Source organism: Notolepis coatsorum (genome assembly GCF_963971535.1).
Source record: "Notolepis coatsorum genome assembly, chromosome: 16".
In the NCBI taxonomy this organism is placed as follows: Eukaryota; Metazoa; Chordata; class Actinopteri; order Aulopiformes; family Paralepididae; genus Notolepis; species Notolepis coatsorum.
The window spans coordinates 26,148,130-26,165,874 of record NC_140180.1 but is presented as its reverse complement, the minus strand read 5'-3'; the positions used below and the strand labels follow the sequence as shown (position 1 = coordinate 26,165,874).

The following is a 17,745-nucleotide window of genomic DNA, read 5'->3' as shown; positions in this document are numbered from 1 at the left end:
TCTGGGGGAAATGGCATGAACCTCTGCATGCGTTACGTTCCCCCAGTGAAACGCCTCGCTGTCGGGTGAAAAGAAGCGGCTGGCGACTCCACATGTATCGGAGGAGGAATGTGGTAGTTCTACACTCTCCCCAGGCAATGTGCAAAGTGGGGCAATGCGCGCAACGACCAGGAAGGGAATTGGCATAACGACTAAATTGGGATGAGTGAAAAATACAGAAAGCCCAAAAATAAATGGAATACAAAAATATATATATAATAAATATGCCCTTGGCTTGGATGAAAATAAAAGCAACTCAATAGGATTCATGGAACTCCACACTCACACACCTCCATCACGGCTACATACACCACACTCACCACACATACACACCTCCATCACGGCTACATACACCACACATACACACCTCCATCACTGCTACATACATCCCACATAATAATGAATAATAATGACTTGGATTTATATAGCGCTCTTCACTGACCCAGAGCGCTTCACAGAGTCCATTATTCGTTCATACACAGTCATACCGGTGGTGGTAAGCTACAATTGCAGCCAGAGCTGCCCTGAGGCAGACTCACGGAAGCGTGGCGAATAATCAACGCCTACGGCCCCTCCGACCACCACCAACATTCATTCACATGCATACACATTCATACGAGGCAAGTAGGTTAAGTGTCTTGCCCAAGGACACAACGGCAGTGGGATGGACATGGGCTTGAGCGGGATTCGAACCACCAACCCTTGGATCATTGGACAACCCGCTCTACCCCAGAGCCACGCCGCCCCACATACACACCTCCATCACTGCTACATACACCACACATACACACCTCCATCACGGCTACATACACCACACATGCACACCTCCATCACTGCTACATACATCCCACATACACACCTCCATCACGGCTACATACACCACACATACACACCTCCATCACTGCTACATACATCCCACTCACACACATACTGTACACACCTCCATCACTGCTACATACACCCCACTCGCACACATACACACCTCCATCACGGCTACATACACCACACTCGCACACATACACACCTCCATCACGGCTACATACACCACACTCACACACATACACACCTCCATCACAGCTACATACACCACACTCACACACATACACACCTCCATCACGGCTACATACACCACACTCGCCACACATGCACACCTCCATCACTCTTATGGCTTAAGAGGTTAAGCTAGCTTAATATGGCCTATTGAATGAAAATGGGCTCCTATTTTCAGCCATGCAAAATTTGTGCTTAGTCACATGCAGGATTAGCCCCAAATGGACCCATGTAGGTCATGTAGTACAAATAGGTTACTTTCACCTTTTTTATGAGTAATATATAAATACACACACAGATTTTCTTACTCTTACATATGGGTATTGGCATCAGCCCCAAAAATCCAGTATCGGTCGGTGTTACAAAGGATCAGATTAAACCGAATATATATATTTATTGATTGATATATATTGCATAGTATTTGTATATCGTTTGATATCCCTTGTATATTCCTTGTACATATACACGGAATATCCCTTTAGCCTAGTACGGACCATGATGTTTCGTTCTCCTATTGGACAGCGGTCCACAGGCGCCAGGGCCATGCCTCCGGAGTCAGGTTCAAAGCCACCGTCAAGACATGTCTGTACATGCCCGGCCTTTGCTAGGAATACGAGACAGAAATGAGGTTGGCACTAGATTGTTCGCCGTGCATATAAATATGGCGCAGGTGAATACAGAAGTAGAGTTACCCAATAAGTTGAAGCCTCACCCACGATACTCCGTGCGGTGAAGTATGGCCTGTTTGGCCCCAAATAAGAGCATTGAGACCGCGTGCGAATTAATAACTGAATTGTCAGAGTTTGGCGCTATACCGTCGAGTGCGACATATTTCTATTAAGTCAGTAATAGTCTATTTGTGTATAGTGTATCGTGCGGCTAAAGTTCTACAGTGACCAGCATCACCAACGCTTCCTCGTATCAGCTAGAGTGCTTATCCAGGCTGGGCTGCTTTCATGGCGCTTTCACCCGAGGAGACCTAGACGAGAACCGTGTGGACATGTACACTGGATTAATCTACCCGACGACTACATAGCCCTTTGCGGCTGGATTATATTTGTTTTGGTCCTGTGATTTATGGAGCGGAGAATCGCCGACGCCTACACGTGTGGGATTTAACCTGTGAGGAGCCACGTCGAGTCTGCGCCTCAGAGAGCCTGAGGCCGGCTAGCTTTCTTCACTGTGGAGCTACAGTCTACGGAGAACAGCTGTATTCGTCTGTGGATCAAGAGACTATTGCACCGTCTCCTGTACTTGGAGTCTCCTTAGTCATCGTTGACCAGACTCTCTACTACCGACAGATCCTCTACCCCTGCTGGCTTACAACCGGGGGGACCCTTCCAGTATCTCCCGCTATATATTACTAGTGTACCATAGATATAATTCCCTAAGATTCAGGTTGTATAATTACCTCCTGCGTAACCAGAGAATGGACATTCATTATTGATTTGCCTACGCACATTCCTTTGCCTTATAAGCGCATCCAAAGTAAAATAGAGAAGTATATTATGTACCTTTTGCTGCAATAAATACTTGATTACACCTTTGTGTGGAACCGATTCATTGTGGGAAGTGTTCATCATATTTATATATCATGTACTGTATGGCCAGTAATTAAAGTACATAAAGCGGTAGTGGTTTAATGATACCATACTTATCAATACAGTCAGGGAATTGTACCCCTCAGTTACAATTGGTCCTTCGAGCCGGAGGGTAACTAGTGTAATATTAATATAGTGGTATTAATATTGACATGGCCAATGATGAACACTCCACAAAACGGTTCTCCTAAAGTAGATCGCCCGCAGCGTAGACGGCAGACACCTCAGTACTTAGAGGATTACGTTGCCAATATACTACCTAGCTTTCTACAGACGGTAAACGCGGAAAAAGTAGATAGTAAAATTATGTCCGACCCTATCGACCAGGCTACCCCGCCAATAGAGGCCCTAGTGGGTTCTAACGTAACTGACCAAGCTCACGGTAGGGACCAGGAGGGACCCGACATGACTTTACCCCCCGCCAAGACCGAAGAAGTAGTCCCCGGAGAGCTCCAGGATAAAGACAGCCCTCCAGGGATGGAACTCTACCCGCTACAAGAAGAGGAGAGCACCCCGGAGATGGATCTCCAGGACTCGCCACAGGAGAACAGATCTCCAACGAGTACTGCCAGGAGCGGATCACCTCAACCAGCGTCTTCCCCCAGCGAGGCGGACAAGATGCTGGCACAGGCATTCCTCGCCAGCCTAGCAGCCTCAACAGAGCGCGATCGACTCCAAGCACAGACGCTTAGTGAGCGCGAACATTCTTCCATGGAAAGAGAACGCCTTCAGGCGCAGCGACGGAGCGACGAAGATCGTATACGTCTAGAGATTAGACGCCTTCAGACGGAAGAGAATATGGTAAGGGACCGGGCCGAAGCCCAGCGCGCCGCCGCCGAAGCCCAGCGCGCCGCTGCCGGTGCCCAAAGAGAAGCAGAGCGTGACCTCGCTCTCACCAAGCGCGAAGCCGAGCGCGACCGATTACAAGCGCAGATAATGGAGCAGCTGATCACCAGGGCAACACCCCCTCCCTCCGCACGGGGTTCCAGGGCCTCGTCAAGACAAGGGTCAAGGGCACCCTCCCCTACCCGATCAAGCGACCCTGAGCCCGACCACCAGAGAGAGCCTATACCCCCCTCCGAACCCCTTCTCCGACCGGTCCAAGTGAGACCCAGCTACAAGGAAGAAACGGTCTACACCGCGGAGAGGCTAAATAGACGACTACAGGATCTAGAGGACCTGCCAGAGGAAGAAGAAGAGGGAGAGGAGGAGAGTCAAGCCCGACAGCAGCACAGTACTCCACAGGACCAGGAGGTCCAGTACAGCCCAGGCTCTACCCCCGCGGCTCTGCGCTACAGACCCCCGACTCAATTCACGGGTGAGCTTGACGCACGACCAGCCCCGAGGAACAGCACCTGGATACGCGGGCCATGGTACCCAGCAGGTACCAGCCCACCAAGAGGCGTAAGAGGAGACTCGCCTAGGAGGCCTCTCTTCCAACGCTCACCGATGTGCCAGCCATCCATGGCATCATACATTGGCACACCGACGTTTCCGGACTTCACCCACGAGAACCGAGCACAGTACACGGAGCTACGAATGTGCTTAGAGACAATGATGTCCGATGTAGCTGATGAACCGTACAAGTATGCTATCCTACTGAAGCACCTCAAGGTGCCCCGAGCGCACAATATAGCGCTGGCCTATGCCACCTCTACTACCCCATACACAGCGGCTCTAGCAGCACTCGACCAAAGATATGGACGCATATGGGACTACGTAATACAAGAGATAAGGCATATTGACCGCCTACCCCCAGCCACAGACAATCGCTCACTAGATGACCTGTCTATCAAGGTACAATCCCTGGTAGGGATGCTGGGGGCGCAAAGAGAAAAGGGTATGCACGAACTGTACGCGAACTCTAATGTCGAGAGGATTTTAGAGAAGCTTCCGCCCGCCCGACAAGAGCGCTTCAGGCGGCAAAGAGACCACCGTGATCCTAACGGTCCCGAGCCATCCCTCCTAGACCTAGCCGACTTCCTGGCGAGAGAAGTCAACAGCCTACAGTTGGATACGTTCATGCGGAGCACCCCAAGCTCCAGAGAGGGACCTAGGAGAGCAAACGATGGCCGAAGATTGGTGACCGTCATGCACCAATCAGAATCAGTACCGAGCAGCAAGAACCACAGTACCCCCTCGATGAAAGAGAAGTGGAAGATGGTGTGCCCGTACTGCGAAAAGGAACACTGGTTGTCACAATGTGACACATTCAAGAAGATGACCGCCGACGAGGTGAGTCAATGGATAAAGTCCAACCGACGCTGTTACCGATGTGCGCGCAGTCACATGGCAGCCGATTGCCGCTTAAAGAAGAGGTGTAGTCGGTGTGACGGAGCCCACCTAGATGTCCTACACGACAGTAACAGAAGAAAGCCTGCACCCTCAAGCAGCACAAAGGCAAGTGTTATGTACATTGACCCCGCCAGCAGCGGGGGCGCCCGGGTGCTCTTAAAGGTGGTCCGCGTAACACTGAGTTACCAAGATAAGTTTATGGACACTTACGCCGTCCTTGACGACGGGTCAGAGAAGACCCTTCTCGCGTCCGCTGCGGCCCAGCTGGGGCTGCGGGGGAGCGAAAACCAGATGACGATTCGGACAATAAGAAGAGATCTAAAGACGATAAAGGGGCGAGAATGTCTCCTTCACTATCGCAGCAAGCGGGCAGCCAGAGAGACGGTATAGGATTACTAACGCTTTCACCAGCCAAGAAATAGGCCTGTCGCAGTACACCTACCCCATCGCCAAGCTGATGGATAAATATGTGCACCTGCGTCAACTACCTATACCGCTCATAGACGGTGCCACCCCGACCCTGCTGATAGGCTCCGACCATGCAGACCTCATCGTCCCGATAGACCGGGTCCACACAGGGCCCAGAGGCTGTCCTGCAGCAGTCGAGACCCGCCTAGGATGGACATTACAAGGCCCCCTCGCTAAGTCTCTTAACCGAACAGCAGCCACTAACTGCCTCCACTCCAGAGTGACAGAAGAAGAAACCACCCTCCTACAGCATGTCGAGAAGCTATGGACACTAGAGACAATGCCCTTTAAGAACGAAAAGAAAGACATTCGTTCCAAGGAAGACATTTACGCTATAGCCCTCCTCGAGCAGGGGACAAAGAGAGTCAAAGTCAACGGAGTGATGAGATACGCAACTCCACTCCTGAGGCGAGAGGGTATGCCTACCTTCCACGCCCCAAAAGAAGCGACGGAGCGGTATCTATTGAACACAGAGCGGCGCCTAGCCAGAGACCCCGCTCAAGAGACGGTGTACCGCGCTGAGATTAACAAGCTAATCACAGCGGGACACATAAAGAAAATTGACATTAAAGAGGCCGATCAGACGACCGAATCATGGTACGTGCCGCACCACAAAGTCCACCACAACGGCAAGGATCGTACTGTGTTCAACTGCAGCTACCAGATCGGATCACAAAATCTGAATAAAGAGCTCTTGCCCGGCCCAACACTCGGCCCCTCTCTACTAGGCGTGTTACTACGTTTCCGCCAAGACAAGGTGGCCATCAGCGGCGACATCAAAGGGATGTTCCTGCAGGTGAGACTAGTGGAGGAGGACAAGCCCCTGCTGCGGTTCCTATGGAGAGAGAGGATCGGGGATGAGCGACCAGCCATCTATCAATGGGAAGTCCTCCCTTTCGGAACCACATGCAGCCGATGCTGTGCTACGTTTGCACTGCAAAAGCACGTCGCAGAGGACCCAGCAGCTGATGAAGAGGTCCGACAAAGTGTAGGAAATAGTTTCTACGTGGACAACTGTCTGCAAAGCGTCTCGACGCCAGAAGAAGCCGAGGCCCTTCTACTCAAGCTCCGCGCCTCCCTGATCAAAGGCGGCTTTGATCTCAGGCAGTGGGCCAGCAGCGACCCGCAAGTATTGCGCAGCCTCTCCCCCGAGGACAAGGCAGCAAGCAGCGAGACCTGGATGGCGACCATCCCAGGAGAAGCCCAAGAAATGACATTAGGACTAGTCTGGCGCTTCAAAACAGACTCGCTCCATTATAAACACACACCCCTGACCAAGGAGCAGGGAAGGTCGACTGCACTACCGACCACCAGACGGAGTGTATACAGAACACTCGCCAGACAATATGACCCGTTGGGATGTATTCTACCTTACACCACCAGGGCAAAGATGATTGTAAGAGCGTTATGGGACAAGGACCAGGGCTGGGACGACCCCATACCCGAACACCTTGCATCCACATGGAGAGAGTGGGAGACGGAACTCAGCTCACTCCCAGGTGTCAACATACGCCGCAGCTACTTCCCACCCACAGTGAGGCCGGAGACGTGCCAGATGGACCTGCACGTCTTCAGCGACGCCTCCAAAGTAGCCTACGGTTCGGTGGCCTACTTGCGTGCCCGAGAGGAGGGAGGAGAAATACATACTGCTTTCATCCTGGCTCGCTCAAGAATAGCCCCACGAAAGCAACAATCTATCCCGCGTCTAGAGCTCTGCGCAGCCCTAGCAGGAGCGCAACTCGCCACGTTAATCCAACGTGAACTCACCATTCCGGTGCAAAGAACAATCTTGTGGTCAGACTCCACGACAGTACTCACATGGATCCGGTCTGATTCGTGCAGATACAAGGTCTTCGTGGGAGTCAGAGTCACAGAGATTCAAGATTTAACAGAAGTAGCAAGCTGGAGGTATGTGGACACAAAACACAACCCAGCTGACGTCATCACCCGGGGAATGTCCCTGGATGACCTCACCCGTCACAACCTATACAGTGACGGGCCAGAGTTCCTCAAGCTCCCGGAAGAAGAGTGGCCTACACCCACCCCACGGGAAGCGAGTAAAGAGGAGGCAGAAAACAAGAAATCTATGTTCTGTGGATTGAACACACTTGTCTCCACAGACCCCGACATAGACGATTGCCTCACCCTAGAGAGTGCGCAGCTAAAGACATTCCTGTGGCACCACCCAGAGGTTCAGCTCACTACTGACATTACAGCAGCTGACTACGAAGAAGCAGAACTTCTTCTACTACAACGAGCCCAGAGAGACTCGTTCCCCGATGAGCTAGACTGTCTACAGGGAGCAAAGCCCGTCCCATCAGACAGCAGACTGCTCCACCTAGCCCCCGAGAGCGACGCCCATGGTCTCATCAGAGTGGGTGGTCGTCTGCAGAGAGCTCCAGACTTACCGGATGACGTCAAGTACCCGATAGTCTTAAACAGCCGACACAAGGTCACAGAGCTGATCATAAAGAAATACGACGAGGATGTGCATCACGCCGGGGCAGAGAGAGTCTTCGCGGAGATCAGACGTCGTTATTGGATACTGCAAGGGAGAGAAGCAGTGCGGCGCTTCCAGCGAACCTGTCTAGACTGTCGTAAGTGGCGAGCGCAGCCCAGTATACCCCGGATGGCTGACCTACCTCCCTGTCGCCTCCGACTCGGCGACAAGCCTTTTCACTCCACCGGTATGGACTGTTTCGGCCCGCTGTATATAAAGAAAGGAAGAGGAACCGAGAAGCGGTGGGGTATTGTATTCAAATGCATGACCACCCGAGCGATGCATATAGAACTCCTTCCAACCATGAGCACAGACTCATTCCTTATGGCCTTCCGAAGATTCACATCGCGGAAAGGCAAACCGTCTATATTATTGTCTGATCACGGGACAAACTTCAAAGGCGGAGAAAGAGAGCTGAGAGAGAGCTTCCAAGCTATGGGCCCAGAACTTAAGACCCACCTCGCTCCATCCCAGATTGACTTCCAGTTTAATCCCCCGAACGCACCTCACTTCGGTGGAACTTGGGAACGAGAAGTACGTTCAATAAAGACAGCCCTGTACGCCGTGCTTGGGGCCCAGACCGTGGCGGAAGAAGTCCTAATGACAGTCCTCACGGAGATCGAGGGAGTATTGAACTCAAAGCCCCTCGGTTACGTCTCAAGTGATGTAGCAGATGTCGACCCAGTCACCCCCAACACACTCTTGATGGAGCGGCTGGACCCCGCGCTACCACAGACAATGTACAGGCCTGAAGAAGCGAACGGCCGAAGAATGTGGAGGTACAGTCAAGTATTGGCTGACAAGTTTTGGAACAGCTTCCTACTCCACTATCTACCGTCTCTACAGACCTGCCAGAAATGGGTGAAAGAGAGAGACAATTTGACAGAAGGAACAGTCGTCATGATTATCGACCAGTCACTACCCCGAGCTATGTGGCCGGCTGGCCGCGTAAGCAAAGTGATCACCGGTGCCGACGGAAAGGTCCGAGCAGCCGAAGTGCTCGTCCAAGGACGGATCTACACCCGACCCGTGGCGAGGCTAATAGAACTGCCAAGGCTCCCCGATACTATCGATGACGACCATGACCCCATGACTTTGTGAACTGCCCGACCCCTCACAACAGACATTGAGTAGTGGACAGTGCGGTTAATCTGTCTCTGCTTAGCTAATTAGGTGGGACTAATTAGGAGGCGGCTGTTACAAAGGATCAGATTAAACCGAATATATATATTTATTGATTGATATATATTGCATAGTATTTGTATATCGTTTGATATCCCTTGTATATTCCTTGTACATATACACGGAATATCCCTTTAGCCTAGTACGGACCATGATGTTTCGTTCTCCTATTGGACAGCGGTCCACAGGCGCCAGGGCCATGCCTCCGGAGTCAGGTTCAAAGCCACCGTCAAGACATGTCTGTACATGCCCGGCCTTGCCCAGGAATACGAGACAGAAATGAGGTTGGCACTAGATTGTTCGCCGTGCATATAAATATGGCGCAGATGAATACAGAAGTAGAGTTACCCAATAAGTTGAAGCCTCACCCACGATACTCCGTGCGGTGAAGTATGGCCTGTTTGGCCCCAAATAAGAGCATTGAGACCGCGTGCGAATTAATAACTGAATTGTCAGAGTTTGGCGCTATACCGTCGAGTGCGACATATTTCTATTAAGTCAGTAATAGTCTATTTGTGTATAGTGTATCGTGCGGCTAAAGTTCTACAGTGACCAGCATCACCAACGCTTCCTCGTATCAGCTAGAGTGCTTATCCAGGCTGGGCTGCTTTCATGGCGCTTTCACCCGAGGAGACCTAGACGAGAACCGTGTGGACATGTACACTGGATTAATCTACCCGACGACTACATAGCCCTTTGCGGCTGGATTATATTTGTTTTGGTCCTGTGATTTATGGAGCGGAGAATCGCCGACGCCTACACGTGTGGGATTTAACCTGTGAGGAGCCACGTCGAGTCTGCGCCTCAGAGAGCCTGAGGCCGGCTAGCTTTCTTCACTGTGGAGCTACAGTCTACGGAGAACAGCTGTATTCGTCTGTGGATCAAGAGACTATTGCACCGTCTCCTGTACTTGGAGTCTCCTTAGTCATCGTTGACCAGACTCTCTACTACCGACAGATCCTCTACCCCTGCTGGCTTACAACCGGGGGGACCCTTCCAGTATCTCCCGCTATATATTACTAGTGTACCATAGATATAATTCCCTAAGATTCAGGTTGTATAATTACCTCCTGCGTAACCAGAGAATGGACATTCATTATTGATTTGCCTACGCACATTCCTTTGCCTTATAAGCGCATCCAAAGTAAAATAGAGAAGTATATTATGTACCTTTTGCTGCAATAAATACTTGATTACACCTTTGTGTGGAACCGATTCATTGTGGGAAGTGTTCATCATATTTATATATCATGTACTGTATGGCCAGTAATTAAAGTACATAAAGCGGTAGTGGTTTAATGATACCATACTTATCAATACAGTCAGGGAATTGTACCCCTCAGTTACAGTCAGGCTAAAATAGTTCATCAGCGAAATTAGGATGTCAAGAATGTCCTTATTTCATCCCCAAATCAGGACATGTCCTGATTTTGTTAGTGTATTACACACACACACACACACACACACACACACACACACACACACCTTCATTGTTACAAAAATAATTGAAGGACAATTGCCGTTGAATGGTTGTCATCCAGAGCTTGTGTTTCTAGCTTTGTCTCTAAAGTAAGGACCAGAAGCCACACAGCTTCGATGATCCAATTTCACTGGAAAATAAACCTTCCCACACATTCCCGTCTCTTCTACCAGCCTCATCATCACACTAATATAGACTCGGCTGTGTGTGTATATATATATATCTAACTCCTGACCTTTGACCCTGCCCTCTGCAGTGGGAAGTGCCGCGTCCCGGCCTGGTGTGACAGGATCCTGTGGAGGGGCAGCAACGTCAAGCAGCTCCACTACCGGAGCCACATGGAGCTGCAGACCAGCGACCACAAGCCCGTCAGCGCCCTCTTCAGTGTCGGGGTAAGACGCTCCTCTCCGTGTGGTCAGATGAGATATTTTGGTCAAATCCCACTGGTACGGTTGGAAAGATCAACTAGGCATGTCTATTACCGGTAAACACGTCTTCACTCGACGTACAACACATCAGGAATCCATGTCTTAAGACTCAATCTACCTTAACTTGTCTCCTCAGTATCTACTTCCCTCCATCATGGTTGACATGGATTTAAAACCTATAATCAATAAGGGATTGTCGTCTTCATCTACTCTGCATATTTGGAGATGTTGAAACTATTGACTTGACTTGTTTTCGTTTGTTCTGATCTAGTTGGCATATACCTTTTGCCTTCCAAAAATACTGGATGGACAGTAGCCTATTGATTGTAAAATAACTTATTTATCAACAGTAATTGATAAATTACTAATTTAAAGTAATTTTGTTTGCAGATGGTTCTGTTGGAAGAACACTGTTTGGAAAAATTGTTAAGGCTATATTGCAATAAGGGGTAGGACCTGATAAGCATATTGCTTTCTCCTATTCCTTTTCGGACAAAATACTTTAGTTTATTATTTTATCTTTCTTTATTTTTATTTTTTTTACAGCAAATAATCTTTGTATTAGCCTTATCCTGTAATAGCTACTGCCACCGCTGTAAACGATGGGAGTCGCTCACCTTGTTTGCAGGGCTATAATTATATATATTATAGCTATGGATGCAATTGGCCCATTTGACATCGAGTATCTATCGTTCAATATGTGAAAAAGGAAAACATTTTCCATCCATACATTCCCGTTTTATACCATGGTGAATATAAGTATGGTTTTAGAGCGGTTTACTTAATCCATTGACATTTCGTCCCTATACACGCTACAATTAAAAATTCAAATGCATATGGTCGGTATATTATGTTCCATCAAGAATGCATGAAAGGGGGGGGGGGTAGTTTCTTATTAATTGATTGTCAATAACGGCATTCGTTAGTACAACAGCATACGCTGATCAGGGCGATGGCTATGAAAACAAGGCACAATCAAGCTGAAATTGACGTTAAATTGCTCTTACCTGTGGCCGGTGAGATTCCAAAAAGAATATTCCAATTATTTGATTGCCATCTGGTAGATCGTATGTCCATTTGGGCCATGACATAACTCACCACAGCATAATGAATCGGGGGTCCCGAAAACTATTCAATGCGATCAGGTGAAGCCCTCGGCCTAGGCCAGTGGTTCCCAAAGTGGGGGTCGCCAGATGATTTCAATGCAGTCAGGCCACTGAACTTAGAAGCAGGCCAGGCCAGTGTTTCTAGTTGCAGCAGCGCAATAGTTAGATAACCTAGGTGGGGAACAACCAGGAGATCACTGCAACTCACACAAGTTGGAGAACTATCTCTCTCTCTTGCTCTCACACACACACACACACACACACACACACACACACACACACACACACACACACACACACACACACACACACACACACACACACACAAAGGGAGCCGCATGTGATTGGTGGAGGTGGGACCCTTACAAAAAACTAAAAATCCATCAAAATCTGTGTTGCTGCTAATCATTGACGCATGCTAGCCTGTAATAACGCCCCCCAGAAAAATCTACTTTGCATTTGATATATTGCAAATATATGCCATCACACACACTGGCATTTAAAGGGTTAGAATTATAAAATTAATATGTGGTGTTATGATCAGGGCTGAAGTTGAATAAAAGATTGTATTTTTTTCAATCTGACATTACAAAAAAACAGAATCCATCAAAATCAAGTGTTTTTTTTTTAACAATAATTTGTGATGCCATCACAAACACTGGCATTTAAAGGGTACAAATTTAAAAATTCCTGCACCAGAATGCAGGAAATGAAGTCTTTGTAACAAAAAATGTCCTGGTGGGGGACCCCCAAGACCCCCTGCTTAAAAAGTGGCCTGACTGGGGCTATATTTTGCACTATATTTCCTGGCCTGCATGATTTCCCCAGTCCGGCCCTGGTTAAAAGCCTTCAATGCTTATTAGTGTGTGTGCGTTTGAATGTTGGCATGTTTCAACCATACATTTCCATTTATATATAAAAAAAAATATATATATATATATATATATATATTATAATTTTTTATTAAAATTTTCTTTTTTTTTACCTCTTATAATAGTGGGGGTCGCGGCTCTCTGACACCGTTATTTGGGGGTCGCGGCCTGAACAGTTTGGGAACCCCTGGTCTAGGCTACTAGAAAAGTCCACCCGGAGGAATTTCATCGACACACAGCCACATATAGTCTCAAAGGGAGTGCAACATCGGCCGCATACCACCAGGCGGCGGTATTGGACTTTTGCCATCTCAGACTCATTCCCTATGGTTACACAGCCTTCCTGGATGGATTATGAATGGAAATAGCGAATAAAAGAAATAACAATCAAATAACGAGTATACTCGTTGTTGGCGTCCAACGATTGGCTGCCAATAATGAGTATACTCGTCGTTGGCGAGGAATGAGTTACCACTTTCTCTCCGCCAAGGACGCCTAAACTCGTCATTGCTCGCCATGCTCATTCTGCCAATGACGCCGTAACACGTCATTGAGATCAATATTTCAAAAATCTGTGATCGCAATCATATTTCTCCCCCGGAGACTTGAGATCTACTGTTGATCCCCTCTCAACTCTCCAACGGTTCAAGAGCGCCATCTGGTGGCCGATCGGCGGATCGCCCAAACCCGAAACGTAAAAAACTGGTGCTCATCCAAATTCGGTCCGATCACTCGCTATAGGTCCCGGGACTCGAGCGCGACACAATGGATAGCAATCCGTTACCAATAACTCGATAAACAACATGATTTGGACGTATATACAATATTATACAACCTGGAGATGGATCGCATATTTCAACATCCCATAATAGGAATATTTTTGCTCCACGCTCATCGCCCAACGGCCCGAGGAGACTGGGGTGAGTTTCAGCGTTTTTTTTTACCGTGTTCGATACAAACTGCTCTAATGATCATATCACCCACACTAGATGAATCATCTAACGTTGGCCACGGAATTATAAAACGACCCCCCCCCCCATCCGGTCAACATCAGATGATAAGTAGTAACTTCTAGAAGCACGTCCATTTGAAATTTTTTATCTCGCGCAGATCGCTATCAAACTGTATTTGATCATCAATATAATGCATTTAGGCCTATAAATCACGTTCTGCAGAATGCTGCAGAAAACGATAAAAACATATTTATACTTTAGACCGTATTTTAGTATGAATATGTGAATGAAAAAGTATAACGTTCCCACATCCTGAACGATAGATAATTGACGTTGAATGGGCCATAGTAATGTCAATTTAGCAATACAATTTAAAAAGTTATAGCCGTGCAAAGAAGGGGAACTTCTCCATCCATAGACAAATAGAGCTGGCAGAGGACGGTATAATGATGTACATAAGCGTGGCAGAGAAAGTGTTAAAAAGTAATAATACAAAATATAAAAAATAAATGAATATATATATAAAATCTATTTGAGATTATAAATACTGTAACATTTTCCCATGTGGTGTATCTCTGTCAGGACCTGAGCGTGTGTTTGTGTGTGACAGGTGAAAGTGGTGAATGAGCAGCGCTACAAGAAGGTGTTTGAGGAGATAGTTCGCATGATGGACAGGATGGAGAATGACTTCCTCCCATCGCTATCGCTGACTAGGAGAGAGGTAAACACTACATAAACACGCGGACTAGGAGAGAGGTAAACACTACATAAACACACTGACTAGGAGAGAGGTAAACACTACATAAACACGTGGACTAGGAGAGAGGTAAACACTACATAAACACGTGGACTAGGAGAGAGGTAAACACTACATAAACACGCTGACTAGGAGAGAGGTAAACACTACATAAACACGCTGACTAGGAGAGAGGTAAACACTACATAAACACGCTGACTAGGAGAGAGGTAAACACTACATAAACACGCTGACTAGGAGAGAGGTAAACACTACATAAACACGCTGACTAGGAGAGAGGTAAACACTACATAAACACGCTGACTAGGAGAGAGGTAAACACTACATAAACACACTGACTAGGAGAGAGGTAAACACTACATAAACACGCTGACTAGGAGAGAGGTAAACACTACATAAACACGCTGACTAGGAGAGAGGTAAACACTACATAAACACACTGACTAGGAGAGAGGTAAACACTACATAAACACGCTGACTAGGAGAGAGGTAAACTACATAAACACGCTGACTAGGAGAGAGGTAAACTACATAAACACGCTGACTAGGAGAGAGGTAAACACTACATAAACACACTGACTAGGAGAGAGGTAAACACTACATAAACACGCTGACTAGGAGAGAGGTAAACACTACATAAACATGCTGACTAGGAGAGAGGTAAACACTACATAAACACGCTGAATAGGAGAGTGGTAAACACTACATAAACACGCTGAATAGGAGAGAGGTAAACACTACATAAACATGCTGACTAGGAGAGAGGTAAACACTACATAAACATGCTGACTAGGAGAGAGGTAAACACTACATAAACACGCTGAATAGGAGAGGTAAACACTACATAAACACACTGACTAGGAGAGAGGTAAACACTACATAAACACGCTGAATAGGAGAGGTAAACACTACATAAACACACTGACTAGGAGAGAGGTAAACACTACATAAACACGCTGAATAGGAGAGTGGTAAACACAACATAAACACACTAATACGGTATATTCTCACTGTGTTGATGCTCTGTCCACTATGCCCAATTCAGTGATATTATATAACCTACAAATCAATAACAACGCCTATTATTACTACTGTTTTTTTCTCTCTGTGGATGTCAGGACGCAGGGCAGTCTAATGTTGTTTTTCCAATAACAGGAATAAGTGACTTGGTAACCGTGATTATTATCAGTTCCCTGACATTCGTTTGGTTTCTTGTTTCAAATCCTTTCAGTTTACATTTGAGAGTGTGAAGTTCCGGCAGCTTCAGAAGGAGTGTTTTATAATCTCCAATGACGGGCAGGTCCCCTGTCACTTCGCCTTCATCCCCAAACTCAACGACACGGTGTACTGCAAGCCCTGGCTCCGTGCTGAGCCCAGCGATGGCTTCCTAGAGCCAAGTGAGTGTACTAGAATAGAATACTCAATTCCCTCCTGCCCTCGTCTCGCTCAAGCCTCTGTCCTCTGTTGTTATTCTAATCACTGATGAGGTGAATTAAAAGAATAAGAATGGTGTACATCATTTAGTGTAAGAAGTCATGCATGTTATTCCTCTGGTCCAAAAATATTAGAGAACTCTCCCTAATCCAAAAATGTGAGCGCTACAACTCAAACTTAATAATAATAATAATAATAATAATAATAATAATAATATAATAACTGGACTTTGAAGAAGTCTTTATTCATCATGCAGTGACACACACATGCGATGGGCGGCACACACACAGGAACACACTCGCATGCAATTCTTTTTGGGTCGCCGATGAGATTGAGTCTCTGCGCTTGACCCATCCCGTTGTCCTCCCCCCCAAGGGCAGCCGGGAGCAGATAGGGGCTGCGGCGTGGGGCCGCACCCTGGCGACCAATCCAAGTGCTCCTGTCCATCTTCGTGACAGCGTTGGCGATCTGTTGTGCATGTTTTTCCATTGGGTTTATCTTATCGGGAGGGGAAACCCTTGCGAGCACGGGGAGAACATGCAAACTCCAAACAGAAAGGCCCGGGAGATACCCTACCTGGCAACATGGAAACCTGGTCCCCAAGCGGGAATCGAACCCTGGACCTTCTAGCTGTGAGGCGACAGTGTTAACCACTACACCACCGTGCCGCTCGTGACTTGTGATGTCATCCAGTATAAAGTCTGGAGCTGCTCCATAGACGATGAATTGGGTAGGATGTTCTAGATCAGTGGTTCTCAGCTGGTCCAACATTTTCCTTAGTCATTAAGTCGCGACCCAAATTTTTTAACCACTTTGATTTATTAAAAAAAAAATTGCAGTAATACGCAATCTTTCATGCACTGTTAACAACATGAAATAAACACAAAAAAGTACAACTAGGGCTAAAAACCGAATGAAATAAAATAATAATAAATAATATGCTTCTTAGCAGATTAACAGACCTAAGTTTGGGGAAACTAATGGGATAACTGGGGTTGCAACAAAAGTGCAACTAGGGATAAAAACCCAATGAAATAAAATAATAATAAATAATTATGCTTATTTTTTTTTATCCACTTTTTCTCCCATCCCAATTTCGTATCATCCAATTCTAACCTCCCCTATCTCGAATGCTGTTTCATGCCTCCCACAAGCCGGCTGCAATGTGGACGTGTAAGCCATACATAGCACGAGTCCCCTCCGGTACTGATTCTTCCTGATTCTACTGCGCAGGCGCACCAACCGACCTGTAGGAGTCGCTGTCCACAACGTCCGATCCCCACCCATCAGTTTTCCCACCCTCTAATACTGCCAATTGTATTAGTACGGACGACCAGCCAAACTGAAAACAATGTGGAGAGCTGGGCTCGAACCCAGCGTCTCCAGCATTGGTGGTGAGTGCCTTGCCCACTGCACCACCTAGCCACCCGAATAATTATTATGCTTCTTAGCTTAACATAACAGACCTACAGTAAGTTTGGGGGAACTAATGGGATAACTGGGGTTGCAAAAAACGTGCAACTAGGGCTAAAAACACAATGTAATAAAATAATAATAATAAATAATATATCTTTCTTAGC

The 17,745-nt window shown here is 47.3% G+C and overlaps 1 protein-coding gene across 2 annotated transcripts in view; it reads left to right on the top strand.

The window, feature by feature from the left end:
• The window catches only part of ocrl (OCRL inositol polyphosphate-5-phosphatase), a 71,963-nt gene that overhangs the window by 32,880 nt on the left and 21,338 nt on the right, over positions 1 to 17,745 (top strand). For both annotated transcript variants that reach the window (XM_084332456.1, XM_084332455.1), the window contains exons 14-16: positions 10,872 to 11,007; positions 14,585 to 14,695; positions 15,963 to 16,128. In XM_084332456.1, the coding sequence (XP_084188582.1) occupies positions 10,872 to 11,007; positions 14,585 to 14,695; positions 15,963 to 16,128 (413 nt within the window). The remainder of the gene's footprint in view (positions 1 to 10,871; positions 11,008 to 14,584; positions 14,696 to 15,962; positions 16,129 to 17,745) is intronic.